Source organism: Alligator sinensis, unplaced genomic scaffold, assembly GCF_000455745.1.
Source record: "Alligator sinensis unplaced genomic scaffold, ASM45574v1 scaffold506_1, whole genome shotgun sequence".
NCBI lineage: Eukaryota > Metazoa > Chordata > Crocodylia > Alligatoridae > Alligator > Alligator sinensis.
Genome location: NW_005842215.1, coordinates 223594 through 240579, shown reverse-complemented (window position 1 = coordinate 240579; position 16986 = coordinate 223594). Strand labels below are relative to the sequence as shown.

At 42.5% G+C, this 16986-nt stretch overlaps 1 protein-coding gene across 1 annotated transcript in view; it reads right to left on the bottom strand.

The window, feature by feature from the left end:
- PTPRB (protein tyrosine phosphatase, receptor type B) overlaps positions 1 to 16986 on the bottom strand; it is an 85341-nt gene that overhangs the window by 66041 nt on the left and 2314 nt on the right. The window contains 1 exon segment of the mRNA XM_025207989.1: positions 6017 to 6359. Coding sequence (XP_025063774.1) covers positions 6017 to 6359 — 343 coding nt within the window.

Below are 16986 nucleotides of genomic sequence, written 5' to 3'. Positions count from 1 at the left end.
CTCCGCGCAGCAACGAGGCGGGAGCTGGGGGCGCCCCCCGCGCCCTGCCTCCTCCCTGGGCTTTCACTTTCCTCCGCTCCTTCCTGCTGCGCTGGGTGCCTTCACTTTCCTCTCGACCCCCCTGGCCCTCTTCCTTCCTCCCCGCTTCCTCCCTCCTTGGCTTTCTCCCGGGCTTGGCTGTCACCGGGCCGGGCCGGGCTCCCCCCACCCCGGGCCGCGCTGCCCGAAGGAGCGGGCTTACCCGGGCCGGGGGAGGGGGTGGGGGGTGCTAACAGTCTCCACATAGCCGAAGCGTTTTCTCTGTGGCTGCAGGGGTCAGGCTATGGCCCAGGGTCTCAAAGGGCAGCAGAGGAACCTCAGGATGGAGATTTGTGGCAGCGTTTTCTGACTGAGGGCTGCCAAGCACTGGAGCAGGCTGCCCGGGGGGGGGGATCTCTGTCCCTGCAAATACTCAAGGGCAGTTTAGACAGAGGGCGGGTGGGAATGGTTTGGTGAGGGATGATCTTGCCTGGAGCAGGGGGCCAGACTGCATGACCTCCTGTCTTATGTAAACCCTCTTCAGCTCACACTTGCCTCACCCCTGGGCCCGTCCAAGCAGGTTTCCCAGCTCGCTCCCTTCCCCAACCAAAGAAGCAAACCTGCCTCCAATGCCCTTTCCAGCCCCACCGAGCGTCTCTGCAAAGCTACGCCAGCTGGAGAGTACTATTTTCTAGGTAAAACTCTTCAGAGTTCATCTAGCAGGAGGTTTACATTGTTGCTTACCCTGCCCGAAACCTCACCATTTCAGCAGCACCCCGGCAAATAGCCAGGAACCAACCCAAGCTTTCATTATTTTTCCATCTATTAAAACTGGTGTAGTGTCTACCTGGAAGAACATAGCAAAGTACCTCTTGGCCTGCCCTGGTATTTAAGTTCTCCACAACTCCATGTGGATGGAGGAGAAGGCTGCATTAACTCAGGTTTTGGGGGATTTTGTTTTTTCACCAGCCTTTGTCCTTGAAATAACCTCCTTCCCAGTCCCTGAATAACTTTGAACCTAAAAATACACACCACCGAAAGCAAGAAAATCTCTAGATTCTCAGGGAGCAAATAAGAGGAGTTACACCCAAGGCAGGATTCAGAAGCAGCAGCAACAAAACCCACAACTTCTATAGCTCACACCCATTTCCTTATCCTTAGGTCTCAGCCCTTAACTACCAGTGCAAAGAAAATGTAGCTGAAACTATTTCACATCAGGACAGACAACAAGCCAGAAGCAGATTTGTAGCTGGGTAGAGATAAAGGGTAGGCTATTTTTTGTCTGTGCACAGGGACATATTTCTGCATCTCAATGCACTGTATAACGTATTAAGATTTTAACTCCGAAGATCCACCATTAAGGAAGTTCAACAGCACCAGAGTTTCATTTTTCTCTATGTGTATTAACATGAAAAGCAGGGTGACAAATCTTCAACCTCTGGCAGAGTGGCTGCTGTGGGATATTTCTATCTAGATGTCTGAGAGAGTCTAGAAGCTGCCTACATCGCGCAGATTCATTGACAGAATTCCAGTTCTTCTGCTAACCCTTTGCATCCTGTGGTTGCTGAAGCCACCTTTCTCCCAGCAAAGTTCAGCTCTAGCGAGAAAAGGAAGGCTTCTACTTTTGCCTGGCAGTTGGTAGAAAGCATGTAATTCCATGTCTTTTGCCAGCTGCCACTGTCCCTCTTGCCTTCCATGCCCATTACTGCTGCTGCCACCAGAATTTCTGATAACTGGCAGTGAAGGGAGGAATAAGTTTGGAAAGGACACTAAAGTCTCACACCCTTACTCATCAGGAGATCTACCTTGGTCCCAATCCCACACTGAGATTAGGGATGTGTGGAATCCTGGGGAGCCTGTAAAGGTCTGGTGACATGAAGCACAGCAAACACACTAATTCTGCTCGGAGTCCCACTGTGAAGGGTGGCAGGATGAGGGACATAATAAATGGAGCTGCCACTCAAGCATAAACACATGCTGCATCAATTTCAGTGATGCACCTGAATATTTCTATCTTTATAACTTTAAGACACATGCCTTATGTTGTCTATTAACTGTTTATTACTTTAAAATAGCTATTTGACGAATTACTCTATTTTGTCACTCTTGCAATTGAAATGTCTTTAAAACTGTCTTTAGAAACCCTTGCTATAGTTTCACTGGAAGTTAAATGGGTTTGTGGGTTTCCAGATCTGCTGTGTGTTACAGAATGCAATGACACTCAAAGGGTAGGAAATGACACAACTACCTCAGTGCATTAACAACTAATGGGCACTGATGGTATTAAATTTTAACCGAATAACTAATATAATGCCAAATAAGTTCTTCCACACTGGTCCTGAGCAGACATACCCTTAGCAAATTAGCAGTCGTAGCTGTGAGGAGTTACTGAAACTGTCTGTCCAGCCAAGAATTAAAAAAGAAAAAGAAAAAAAGAGCTGGAAGTCAGTTTTGGGAGTGCCCGGATGTGTCTCTAATAGCAGGCTCCAGAGTCTCTTTCAGACACTTTCCCAAGGTTTCCTGACATTTTTTTTTAAACACCAACCTCTCTCTCTCCCTTTTAATCAAAAGGAAATAGGCTTTGCATAGCTTTTGTCATAGCTTTGAAAGTGCAAGCTGCAGATTTACTTGCGACCCAAGGCTTGGGTGACCCAAGGCTACTCTAAGCTAAACATTTTGTTTGATTCAAGTGCCACCATTGTCCCCCCAAAATGGGAATGTTTGCAGCCAAACAACGTCAAGGCTTTTATCATGTAAACCACACGGATTGGCCTGCGCTGGTGCAGTTCATTGAAGACATTGTATTCCAAGCAACAATAGTCAGCACCAACATAGTACGTTACATCAAAGCATTGTATAAACACAAAATAATCTTTTAGTCATCTAGGTCAAATGCAGAAATAAATGGGGAGGGGCAGGGGCTTGGGAGGAGGGTTGTTTCATTTTAAAGCCAGGAGAACTGAAAGCCTACTAGTTTAAGGTAAAAAATGTAGACAAGGTTCCTTGGGTGAATCTGATATCTTTTATTAGACGAACCCAAATAGCTGGAGAATAGTTATTAAGCAAGCTTTCGGGTTCAAAAACCCTTCGTCAGGCTAAGGACGTTTCAGCAGTTGGTGTGTGCTCTTCCTGGATGGAATGAAAAGTAAAGCAGCCAGCGGCTGGACTGGTATGCATAAAAGACAGGTAGTCAGTGAAGATGTAGACCAAGGAGTCAATGGGTGAGAGACAAGGGGGGGGGAAGAGAGAGAAGGGGGATGAAAGTGGAGAGATGTTACACTTTTATGTCTAAAATTCAGCACTTCAATTCAATGACCTGTTGTTGCTGGGAGCCTTAAGGGCTCAGGAATTATGAAAATCAAGTCTTTATTATTAAAATGCCCAATGTGGTTTGGGTGCTTAAAGTGAGATATCCAGGCTTGAAAACCTTGACCTAAGTTACTTGCTAAAATCTGCATATGTGAGTCACTGACAGAGCCAAGACTCAAATTTTGGAATTTTTAGCTTCCAGTTCACTAGACGACCATGTATCTTGATTTTTCTAAATCTTAAATGCGCCTGTTTTTACAGTGCAGGGATATATTCAAGCTGGTAGATAGCTCAACGTAATATCAATTAAAATCATATTGAGTAACATTTAGCTTACTTGAATGAAGCCTTAAATCAAGCTTTACATGGGTGCAATGTGAAAATAGTACCTTAGTTCAACACCAAACTGCAAGGTTGTGGGACAGCAACTCCACCCCTTACAATCATTACTTCAGTCTGTGAGCTGGCATACCAGCCAGAGTCCCAGCTTCTTTTTGGGGGGTGGGGAGGGGGTAGGGGGAGCAGGTTAGTGGAAGCTGTATCAGCATTGTCCTCGATCACATTACTTTCTCTGACTCTAATGCCATCATTCACACCACTTAACAAAAGATGGGTGCAGAGACTCTCTTGTGACAAACCAGGGACATGCAGGTACTGCTTTGAGACCTCTCTACTCTCAGGCTCCCAGGATAACTTAACAATAGAGATGAGGTGGTGGTGAAGTGCTTGGACAGGCTCATTTAATCAGTGTGGATTTCACCTTTATAGGAAAGACCATTGCGTAATTTAAAAACAATGTTCTCATTTCTAGAGTAGCCTCATGGTTCCACACTCTATAGTTAAAATAGAATAGACACAAAACTGGGAAGATACAAAGAATATTTCTTAGATTTACCCAAAGTGACATTGACACCTGGAGTGATGAACAAAATTTATGCTCATCTATTGCAGTTTTTTAGCACAGTGAAAACTCCCTGACATATCCTGTAGAAACATTGCAGAACTGAAAGGAACTCTACACTTCAGTGGGCACATCTACACAATTACTGCCAATCTACTGCACATCTACACAATTACTGGCAATTACTGCCAAGTTGCCTAATTAAACCTGGAGTAAATTGTTAGTGTCTACACTTGTGGCCCTACTAGGATGGAGTAAACTAATAAATGCTACCATAGGTTAGTACTGATAGATACAAGTACTAACCTATGGTGGAGTTATTTACTCCACTGCAATGCATGTGTGGACACTGATGGAGCTACCTGGGGCATGAGGGTGCTTCAATGAGGGGGCTGCCTGCTGGCTAGCCCCACATTGAAGCACCCTCATGCCCCAGCCAGCCCCTCTGCAGCATGTTGAGCCAGGCAGAAGCAGTCCTGGGCTAGCAGGATGAGCCTTGGGGCCCCCAACCAGTTGGAGCTGTGCTGTCCCAGCTCAGTGGGTATGTCTACATGAGACACAACACTGTGCAGTAGATTAATCTACTGCAGAGTAAAGTGTCACTATCTACAGGTAGGCACCATTTACTGCCCAGTAAATTAGTCTACCATGCAGTTAGCTACTTACTACCTGTAAATATATTATGTGTAGAAGCTGACCAGGAGCAAATTTGATGCATGTGTAGATGCTGACCAGGAGCAAATCTGCTCCTGGTCAGCCCCAACACCAGGGGGCCACAGGAGATGGGGAGCTCCCCAGTCCTGACATTGCTCAGCTCCTGGCTTCCCCCAGGAGGCAGGAGCCAAGCAGTGCCAAAACTGGGAAGCTCTTCACTTCCCAGAGCAGCTGGCCAGGAACTGTCCATTTGGGGCAATCCCCGCCCAACTGGGGGCTGTCTGCGAGCTGTCCCAGGAGCAGGCCAGCTCTGGACCAGCTCTGGGCTGCTGGGGAAAATCTCTTCCTAAACAGGGGCTGGCTGGGAGCTGTCCCCGGCTGTTCAGGGAAGCCTGGAGAGCTCTACAGTGGCAGCTGTCTCCTAGCCTGATGCATATCAGGACCTCTCCCAATGTGTATGGGACAAGGAGACAGCTGCTGCTGCAGCCAGCAGAACTCTTCTGACCCTGTGCGCATGGGGATTGGCCCTGTACTTCCTGCTAACATGCCAGGGGAGCCTGAAGCTCTCCCTCACTGCTGCAGAGGGCCAGAGCAGGGTAGAAGCAGCCCTGTACTGGCTTGCTCCCATTGGGAGCAGATTTGCTCCCAACAGGAGCGTGTGTAGACGTGCTCCCAGGGAAGGCTTACTGTGCAGTATTTTACATTAATAGCACATGTCGATGCACATAATGTACTGTAGCCCTGGGAGCATGTGTAAATGTGGCATCTGGGAGCAATAAACTCCAGCACGAACTGCACAGGAGTTTATTCAGACACATTAATTTCATGTGTAGATGCACCCAGTGTGTTGATAGCAATGATATAACAAATTACATACCAGGATCTTTAAATGAAAAAAGCCACATGTATTAACATTGTTTCTGAGATGCAAATAACTCAGGGTACAGTTTTGCTTCCAGATAGCCTCACTGTGCCTTACAGAGCTATATTCAGAGGGAGCATTGGGTACAGAGGGGAAGGGGGCATTCTGTTGAGGTTGCATAGCCATTGCTTTACTGGGTATGACATAGTACATCTTGCATGGCTGGCCAACTCCCTTAACCTATGCACTGTGTTGGGCAGAACCCATTTCACCAGTTTTTCAGTTCATAGAGCCCTTTGATAATGTTTTTGGGAGTTTCACACGTGGAGGAATTGCAGGCCCAATATGTTCCAATTAATTGTTTTATCTGTCTTACCTTTTCTGTAGTACTAGAGTAAAGATGGGTAGTTGTTGGAATCCAGGGTTTCTGTGTCACTGCTGACTTTGGGTTCAGATGGACTTTTTCAATAACACTTTTATTGTAGTTTTCTGTAACAGTTTTTATGAAGATTTGTGAGCTGCCCCTCATGAAGAACCCAGGGCTAGATGTAAGAACAGTAAAGGGGGAAGAGGTACTTCTGTGGTTTTGTCCTGGAGTTTCTGTATCTTGGAGATCTAAGATGAATCAAAGCAAAATTACTAAAATCAGCTTCATATTTGCTTATTATCAGTTCTTTCAGACCTAATAAATATGGAAACTGTTATTGATGTAAGCAATTTAAATGTACCTGTCAGTTCTCTAGTCTTCTAGGTTGAGTGGAAACAGTATTTCACTTATATGATCAAAGCGTTTCCTAAAAAGCATAGCAAAATATTTTTTGGGACAATTTATACCATCAGTTCTCAAGAAAAAAACACCCCACTGATTTCAAAGTCAGGGTGAAGGAGGAGAGCTGTGCTTTAATATAGATGACATAATATAGTTTACAATATTTTCAACTTATTGGATGCCATGAAATTTTAGATTTGTATGGGGAAAATAATGATTCACCAAACATTTTTTGGCCAGACTCAGATCTTATTGCAATTGGTATAGGTGCAAAATGGCTTCATTCAAATTAATGGCATTAGTTTGGTGTAAAGAAGCTCTGAAACTGTCTAAATATTGTGAATATTTTGACGCCAATGACTAAATTCTTTGAATACTTGAAAATAGATCATTTTAGACATTTCTATGCACAGTTCTGTCCAGAAAATATTCTACTTCTTGTTTCTGTCATTTCAAGGTTCTGATAATTATTATATGAGTTAGCTGAATCATTTGCAAATTACATTACAGATTTGCTTTTTTAGTCACGTATCCTTCAGAGAATGCCAAACTTGAAATTATGTTCAGGAAAGATTTTACTGCACATTTTTCCTCCACATTTCCATAGCTCTTCCTCCCCATCGGTATGCATTTAATATCCTTTCTTTGTGACTGGGAGGGCAGAGTTCAATCTGTGGTGGTCTCTACATCTGGAAACATCCAATTTAGGCAGTGCACTTGGAGCTGCTCAACATGATCTTTTTGCAGAAAACTTTATTCCTACTGCTATGGCTAGTCCATCTCTTATTGGCCCAAAGCCTAAGACACTGGGTCTGTCCTTGAACTAGAGTCTCCAGTATGACAGAACCTTGTTTTGCTGCTGCACCACTGGGCTGGCTGCCACTTGTAACAATTTTAGTTCTCAGTCCCTCTTAAAAAAGGTTTAAATGATTGGGTTAGATATAGCAGAAGCTTTAAAATATAATTACTTAGCATGCAATTATGATGTCTTAGCAGGCCAACCTATGATTACCAAAAGATCAGTTGGTGAACTGAAATGAATATAACTTGCTTAATGTTACTTGACTGAAACATTTGGTGCTTTTATTTACATTCAAAAATAAAACAAAAATATCCAAAACATATGCTCATGCAAGCTGCATTTTAATGAAGGTGTTTCCTGTCCTAAACATCACAAAGTATTAACTAGCATGACTAGCACAGACCCTTTGAACCTTTTACAAGGCATTTTTCATATGAATATATTATCTGCAGTAGATATTATCTGCTCGGTTCTGTCACAACCCAAAGTTGTGGTTTTTCTTGTTTGTGTGTGCTTCGGCATTGCTAAATCATGTTCCCGCCAAATTGCAGCTCTTTTGCACGGTGGAGTGTTCTGTTGTAACAGAGAACCCGCGTGCAGGAGCTTTTCCCACCAGTTCTGTAGCTTTCTTTGCATAGTGCATTTCTTTTGCATTATAGTGATGCACGATGCAAAGGAGTTCCTGCCATTTGTATTTAGATTCGTGCCACATTATTGGCCGGCTCTAAATGTAGGCATATGTGGAGGCTAGCTATTGGCTTGCTAGCCGTACAAAAGGCTTGGGTAGTTTCCGCCCAAGTTGGAGAGAGAGAAAGCACGTGGAGTTCGGGAAAGGAGCGTGAAGATCTCTAAGCGCTGCTGATCCATACAAACCCAGCTTTTTCCTTAAGAGGGCAACAGAGGTTTAATTTGTCGAACCCACGGAGCTTCAACAACTCCGGGGGACCTATTTACCGAACCCTCGGAGCCTTAACAACTCCGAGGTATATAACCTCTAGCCTCTCCCCGTCGCTGATCGCAGTCCAGACGTATCCCTGTCCTAAGGACCCAATTGTCAAACCCACGGAGTCTTAACAGCTCTGGGGGACCTGGGAACCGAGTAACACTCACGGAGATACAGCTGCTCTGTGGGAACGAATTCTTGAACCCGCAGAGCCTGAATCACTCTGGGGTCAAGGAACCGAGTTTATTAGAGTCCTCCACCGAGAACTCAAGCGGAGCTGTGCCTGGAAAGCTGACCAGCCTGCACCGCGACCACCTTGGGTGTAAGTAAATAATCTTTTCAATCAACCATTACGCCTCCATGACTGATTCTAGCTCGAGTGTACCAAACCGTGCCGCGGTTTTTCTCCAGCCCCGTGTACCCGGGCTGCCGGCCACAGCCTGTGTGCACAAAGACGGGCCCGGCTCGCCCCTGGCTCGCACATGGCGACCCAGATGGGATTGAGAGAGAACTCGCACATGGCGATCCAGGTGGGATCGGGAGAGGGCCCGCACAGGTTCCTGTAACATTGTCAACCAATTATAAACTGTTTCAAATAACTGATGCTGAACAGCGAATGAAACATGCGTGAATCAGTCATCTGCTATACAGTTCAAGGAAATGTGAAACACAAATTGGTCTGAAACAGTATTACCACCAACTGACTGCAACATTTTATGGTACAAGCCCAAAGTTTTAAAGGTAAAAGCCCCATTTTTCCTATTCTTGAGGAAAAATGTAACTTTTTTTGTTACATGTGAAAGAGCAACAGAAACTTGTTGCCTTTCTAAAGGCTCCCACATGCAATTGCTTAAAAGTTGCAAATCAGATTTTATTATAAATAAGGAGTAATGATCATCTGAAACTTTTCATTTCAGAATTTATTGATGGGCAATTAATTGGTTCAGATAAAATAAGAATGGTTCTAAAACACAACTTTTCCTTTACATTTACTAGACTTGAAAATACAGAAGTTGTCACGAAAAAACTCATATGATGTTCCCAGACCAGTGAAAATAGGCATTCCAATGTAACACCCATTTCCAGCCAAGCTCTATGTTAGGTAAGTATTCATGCTTCTGAAAGCTGCTCTGAATGAAACTGTTTTAGGTTTGCACATTACCAATGATTTTTTATAGTAATTTTCACACAGCAAGGAGACAGGCTCAAGTCAGAATCTCAGCTGCTGCTAGACTACTTAAAACACCTCTCTAAATCTTTATTTTTATCCTGCTAAGATGTTCTTCATGCCATAAAGGTCCCTAGAGGCCTCACTGGGCTTCTCCCTGGTTATGGGGTTTGGATATGTTTATCTCCACAGTCTTTTATATGATGTGACCAGGGTTTTCCACCACTATTCTCTGGCTGTCACAAATCCCACAGGAGCTGTTGAGGCAGCCAGTAGATGAGCTGGTCTCCAGCAGGTCTAGGACAGGGAAGGGGTTTTACTATTCCTTTTGGTTGCTTTCTGAATATGGCCAGCAGGTTTGCTATGGAGCAACACAAAGTGCTATTTCATGATAGGTCTGCCTGGAGGAGATCTCCAGACAGGATTCCCGCCCCCACCCCCCGCAATTGTGCCTCTGGCCTGTGGCCCCCTCGCCCCACCTGGGCACCGCCTGCCCCTGCCCCCTCACTTATGGTGCGGGATGTTGATCTGTCCCCCCACATCCCTTCCCTCCCCCCTCCCTTTCCACCACACCGGACTTAGCACTTAATGGCAGCTGTATCGGATATCAGATTGGTATCGGCCAATATGCCTCCTTAAATATCAGCTATCAGTATTGGCCGCCAAAATATCTATCGATGCACCCCTACATTTTAGAATTAAATTTTAAACCTGAGCAAAGATACATTGTGCCCAAAAACCTGTCTAAAATTCTCCCAATCCTACAGCTGGTCCAATATAAGACATCACCCACAAAACTCCTTGCTTCTCACATGTTTCCTGGACCATCATAACTTCAATATTCATCCATCACTACCATTTTAAACCATAACAATTCAAAATCAGCTTATAAACTCATGATTTGTTAGAAATAAAATCTTTAGGCAAGATGGGAGAGAATGGTGAGAAGGGGTTTTTCATTATAGGCAGTAGTTACAAAAAATCAGTCAGTTGTTACAAAAAATCATAACATATGGAGGCTGTTGAATGGCCCATGGATCAGGGGATTCACTTCCCTTCCTACTGGACAATTAGCCACATAAGTTGCAAGCTAGTTGCCTTGACTTGAATGAAAGCAGTCCTGGCTACGGACAGAAATTACACATAAACTAGTATAAGTGATTGGAAACTGGTTCAAATCTGTAACATAACCAAAGTTCAGTGCACATAAACTACTTTCAAAATGACCACAGCTGGTTTAAGATAAACCTGGATGGATGTAGTATCAGACTTAACTGGTTTAGGTATTGAACTTCTGTCCCAGATCCCCTCCAAATTCAAGTTAACTCATAGTCCCCCAGAATCCCAGGATGCTTTGTGCCTCCCCTGCAACCCCTGGTCAAAGGTTGGGCGGGCTAGCCTTGGCCCAAGCTGTCTGCTCCAGCTGAGCAGGGAGGGGTGCTCTAGTGCCCCCCAGTTTCTGGCCTGGGCCACTGCAAGCATGTGACTGCATTTCCAGAATCAAAAGTCAATGTTTGTTCACTTGCTTATCAGTTCAATCTATGCATCTTAGATTAACCTGGTGAAGATTGCATTGATTTAGCCTTGGGATTTTTGACTGTCTGTACTTAGTCCCAGGGTAAGACTTGAGAGCTGGATTGTTGAGAAGGAATTTGGTGACAGAGGGATTCTTCTTTGCAATGTTACTATATATGAATAATGTGATCCATCTTGTTTCTGTAACTTCTCACTCAGAATAATGATTCTGTAAATACTTTAGAACAAAGTAGCATTTTATGAAGTGCCTGTGTTGGCATCTTTTAATTCTGTGGATATTGTACTTGAGGTGTGAGCCACGGCTAATTGAGAGTCAGCTGACCCAGGGAGCCAGCAGGTGAGGCTAGACCAGGGTAGAGGGAGTCACTTGACTTGGGAGGAGGGCTGGGCATAGAGTAGGTATAAGCCCAAGTCCTAAGATGAGCCAGGAGTAACAGCTTGGAGCTTGCTGAGAGAACACCACCTCAGCAGGATGCTGGCAACTCCAGGAGGTCAGTGATAGGAGTCGTCTCTCAGCAGGCTCCAAACTGTTACCCCTGGCGCACTGAACATTTTGTAAATGTTTGTAATTTTTTTCAGAAGTGCCAGTGGATTGAAAAAAATAATTATTCAAAAAGTTGTCAGTCCTACAGACTATGGATCAAAGCAGTGGTTTTCAACCTGTGGTCTGTGGATCCCTAGGGGTCTGCAGACTATGTCTAAAGGGGCCATAATATACAATCTCTCAAAAATATGTGAATACCCACACTTAAAATTGAAAGAGGTCCGCACATCCATTTGAACTTTCCAAAGGGGTCTGCACCTCCATTCAAAATTTTTTAGGGGTCCACAAATGAAAAAAGGTTGAAAACCACTATAGAACTCAAATGAATCAGGTGAAAAACTTAGGCTTTTATAATTAAAGCTTGCAGGGTTTTATTTTAAACTGTTTTTATAAAAAAAGCCTGATATTTTTTTGAAGGACCTAAGATGACAATACTTTTCTAACTAAAATGAATACTTAGACACCATTGGTTTCTTCTGCAGATCATGCTCCATCATATTACTTTGTTCAAGTTCTGTAATGGAGCTGGTTGAAATTCTTTGACTTTTTGAAATTCTGATAAAAATACTTGACAACAATTCTGCCAACAGCCTAGATAGAAAAGGGCTGGGACAGGGTAAAATGTTAAAAATAATTTCTACTTTCAGTTTGAGCTATGTTTAAAAATGGGTGAGATATTGGTATTACACATCCATTTTAAAGGAAATTGATGGAAAGCCAAAGAGACTCCTGGAAAAAAGGTGAAAGCAGGTCTAAGATGACCCTGACACAAGGAATCTTGCACATTAGCTGCTTAGAGAATGTTTCTCCTCGATAGATACTTTATGCATGATGCTGCCCCAGGAAAGTCAATGGGACATAAAATAAGGCAGAAGGATACTGTTTTGGAGGGGAAGCCTGATTAAGACCCAGGTGATGAAGTAGATAAAGGGAAAAGGAGCAAGTTAAAAAAGGAAGAATGAAGTTATGGAAGTGAAGTTGCACGTAAGACTGCACATCAGTCGCTTGCTGATACAGTTATATCCTCTGTTTTGTCTATTTTAGATTGGAGACAAAACAGCAAAGAGGATATTGCTATATTTGGTGTGCCTTTTCCCCCCCCATTTTGTTTCATGTCTTTGAGGAAAGTCTGGCATCCTTTTAGGTTCTTGGTACTTGCTAATAATAAATAATAATAATTTATTTACTTTTAGAGAGTAATGGCTAGCCCCTCTATTGGCTAAAGCTTAGTCTTGAAGTCTTTAATTCTAGCGAAACATTTCAGTTTTTCTGTGGTAAGAAATTCAGGATAACTCCATATTAAATGCAATATAACAGGAGGGTAATGAATAAAACGTATCATATTTTTAAAAAATTACAGCATTTTTGTCCTCTAAATAACAATAAAGATTAAATGCTAATTACCAGAACAGATAATAATCTCAGCAAATAATTGTTTTGCTTTTTAATTTTCCAAACTGTATTTGGATGCATATATTATTTGAGATGATTCACAAATTACTTTTGCAAATAATTCATGGCTAGCAGAGTTTGTGAAGTGTGTGAGCACTGATAATTTGTATTTTCTTACTTAGATTTAATATGTTATATGAGTCTATCTCTGCTCTTTAATTGGATGATTTATTGAAGCTAACCAATTTAGCATGAACAAATTTTGTAATTGATTTTAGAGTCCAAAATCAAGTTTTGTGTTAGCATCAGTGATACACTAGGTGCTTTCCATAGACATAGTAAGTATCACTTCTTATCTAGCAAAGACTATTGGCACATTATTTGCTGACAGTAATGACCTTCCATCTTCTTAAACTAGTAGCTACCACACCTTTCCAAATAATCCAGAGGACATAAGGGCACACTTCTGTGCTCTGCAGAGATCCCTGAACTAGCTTTTCATGAATTAACTTTGGTATAGGTAAGAGTATAGGTGCTTTAGTGTTGTGTTGCTCCCAGGCTACTTAGAGCATTTAAAAAGTTTTAGCCCAGGAAGACTGCAGCATTAATGTGCTTGTAATTATCCTGGTAACCCAAGATGGTTTGGATATTTCTGCATTATACCATGGAGACATACCCAAATTTCCATGCAGCTTTATAAAACTACCAAATGAAAAGTATGTGCATGACTGGTATTAAGTCAGTGTGATCTTCTGGGTGTCACTGAAGTTTCCCTTCTTTCTGTTTGTAAGTCACACAAGACTAGTGAGATAAGCTACACCTTTTTCTGGTTCCTACTGGATTAGTGATGGTGATGGGCAAATTCCAAAATGCTCCAGGATTCAGTTTAATTCCTCTAAAATACATAAACATAAACTTTTGATTTCCTCCTTTTCCCACTTCTGCACATACTATATTTACTTCTCCTCCTGATCCAACCAGATCATTTTCCTAATGCAAGCTTTTCTTTCCTCCCAAATCACCCAATTTACTCCCTGCTCACGCTTCTTGTTCTCCATCCTTTGAGTACAATGCATTTCCTGATCATTCTCTCTGTCCTTGAACCAATAGCTCCTATTCTTTCAAGTCCTAACATGTTATCTTTTTTCCCCTCTGTGTTATCCCTTTTACATTCCCCCAGTTCTCCTAGTTCCTAGACCTAGGTCTGTTCTGAATGCAACTGTTGGTTGGGAGCTCTCCATCCCCTTTTCTCAATAAAGTGTTGGAGACCATCTTGAAATTTCACTATTCTTTGAGATTTTACTATTCTTTGAGGATTCCTTATGTAAATGAGACCCAGAATTTATTGTATTTTTTTGATCATAAGAAGAGGAGATTAGGGTTCAATCCTGCAATGCTCTCTTGACCCTCAACTCCTGTGTGCTTCAATGGGAGTTGGAGACACTCAGCATGTCAGAGGGGTCACTCGGTACTTCAAGACTCAGCCCTTGATGATGGTCCAACCAACTGCCATAATCACTGAGATTCAGTCATGGACTTTGTAGGAAGAAGTGCCTATGTTGGTTTCAGAAGTGACCTCTAATTGAGTAGGCATGAGAGACATATCCAAACTGAAACTCACCTTCCCACAGAGTCACATTTAGTCTGTAAATGGGTAGAATTAATATCCTCTATCCAAACACTTCAAACACAAAACCTCTATGCTAGAATCTACTCTTTTACAATCCTTGTAATGATGTCATAAAACTGTTTTAGTGTGTGTTCTGTCTTGGACATTTTAGTTACCCATGTTAATATCAGCAGAGGTTTCCACAGAAGTCGATGACAAGTCCTACCTAGAAGGGATTGACATAATAGGGACTCAAAGCGTATATCTGAATGAATCCAACCATTTGTTTACAGAAGAGAAAATGGAGGTGCATCAATTTAAGGTGTGAACTTGATGCTTGTAAAATGCAGTAGCTTCCAGGTGCTACTAATTCAGTTCTGAAGTGAACTTAGTTTGTTCCTCTTTCAGGTGCCAACACAAACAAAAGCATTTACTTAAGTATATTTATACTGTCAGTTGATTCACCTTAACTTTTCATAATGCTCCTATGCAGACAAGCCTTAAGTGTCCTACATAATGCATTTCAAATTATTGGGTTTTTTTTTAAATGTGTGGCTCATGAAATAACACTTTTAGAGCTGGTACATGAACACAAATAAAAATATTAAATTAGCCAGTATCCAGCCCCTTTTCTCTTCATGATCTTCTCTCCCTTCTCACATGTACATCATACATACTCACAAATATATAACAGGTGTCCTCCTGATCTATTTTCCATTCAATATTAGATCCCTGATTCTTCATGCTCAAGTGAGTAGCTTCCCTGATGAAAACAAACTATGTGTTTGTAAAATTTTTAAAAACAGATAATGAGCTATGAACCAGGCCCAAACATTTAATGTAAAACAGATTGAAACTAGCAATAAAGATAATGCTTTATAATCAACACACTGATTTGCTTTCAAACATAGTATGACATACTAATGTGCATTCATTTTAAGGCTATTTTTCTATTAAAAGAATGCTTGAATTATGTAAGATATGACTTTTTAACTTCATAATCAAATGCTAGCTAGATAGGCCATTAAGATTTACTTGAATACAGTGCTAAAAAAGTGTTACTGTGCAGTATTGAGATGTCCAAATTTGTACATTAAAGAGTGGTTAGTTTAGATTATTAAACACTGCTCAGCCCTTTTCTAAGTGCATTTTTGTTATAGTCATAACAATAGGGCTGGAAAGGACTTCAAGAGGTCATCCAAACCAACCTCCTGCTCTAGCTATATGTAAAGGCATTCACACGCACACAGATCTATACACAGAGACATATATACTTTAGAACCACATTACAACTTTACTACAAATTTGGGTTAATCTTATTATATGCCAAATTTGTACATTTGTTACCGGGAATCTTTAGGATATTGGTAGAGTAATGCTTCATAAGCAGTAGGGGTGTGTGAAATGGGCTGTATTCAATTTGGATTCGGCCCAAATAAGGGACAGTGATTCGATCTGTTGATTCGGATTACTGTCCCCAATTCAATTTGGCCGAATCTTAATCTGAAGAGTTGATGCTGATTCGGAGAATCAGCGATTCAGCCATAGACACAGCTCGAGGTACCAGGTGTGGCTTGTGAACACTGTGATGCTAGGGCAGATGGAGTGTCCCACAGGAGTGCGAGGGGCCCCCCACATGCTCAGTGGTGAACCCAGAAGTGGACCAGATGTACTTCTGGTCTACTTCTGGCAGCGGACCTGGAAGTGAACTGGAAGTGCTTCTGGTCCAATTCCAGGTCTGCTGCTGAGTGTGCTGGGGAGTCTCCCCACGCTCCTGTGGGATGCTCCATCCACCCCACCATCTCAGCATTGACAAGCCACCTGGTACCTTAAGGAATGTAGAAAAAACACTTAAAGCTGTGTCTATGTCTGAATCACTGAATCTTTCCAAATATCTCTGAATTGATTCGGAGGGTTCCAATTTGATTCGGAGAGATTAAAGAGTCTCCTGATTTGATTCGGATTTGGCCACCAAATCGGGCCGAATCTCTGCCAAATTGAATCAGGGACCAAAGCTTTGCATAGCCCTAATAAGTACTATAACGCATAAGCTATGCCTTCATTCTGAGAAAACATTCAGATTGTAAGTGTGGTAGTAGTGAAAGCAATCCATTTTTAAATTTTTGAAATGATGTGACAGAGAGAACAAAGGGGAGGGTCTGGATACTTTCTTATTGGTATAAACTGTATGAAAGCAGCACTAAATTTGATATGTGTATGTATGGATATAAAAGAGGAGGCTGAGGGGGTACCTGGTGGCTGCCTACAAACTCATCAGGGGAGATCATCAGCAAATAGGAAGAGCCCTATTCTCCCCAGCACCACCTGGGTTGAGAAGGAACAATGGTAATAAGCTGATGGAGAACAGGTTTAGGTTAGAGATCAGGGGGCAATATTTTACAGTTAGGGTGGCCAGAATCTGGAACCAACTTCCTAGGGAAGTGGTCCTCGCCCCTACTTTGGGTAAATTCAAAAAGAG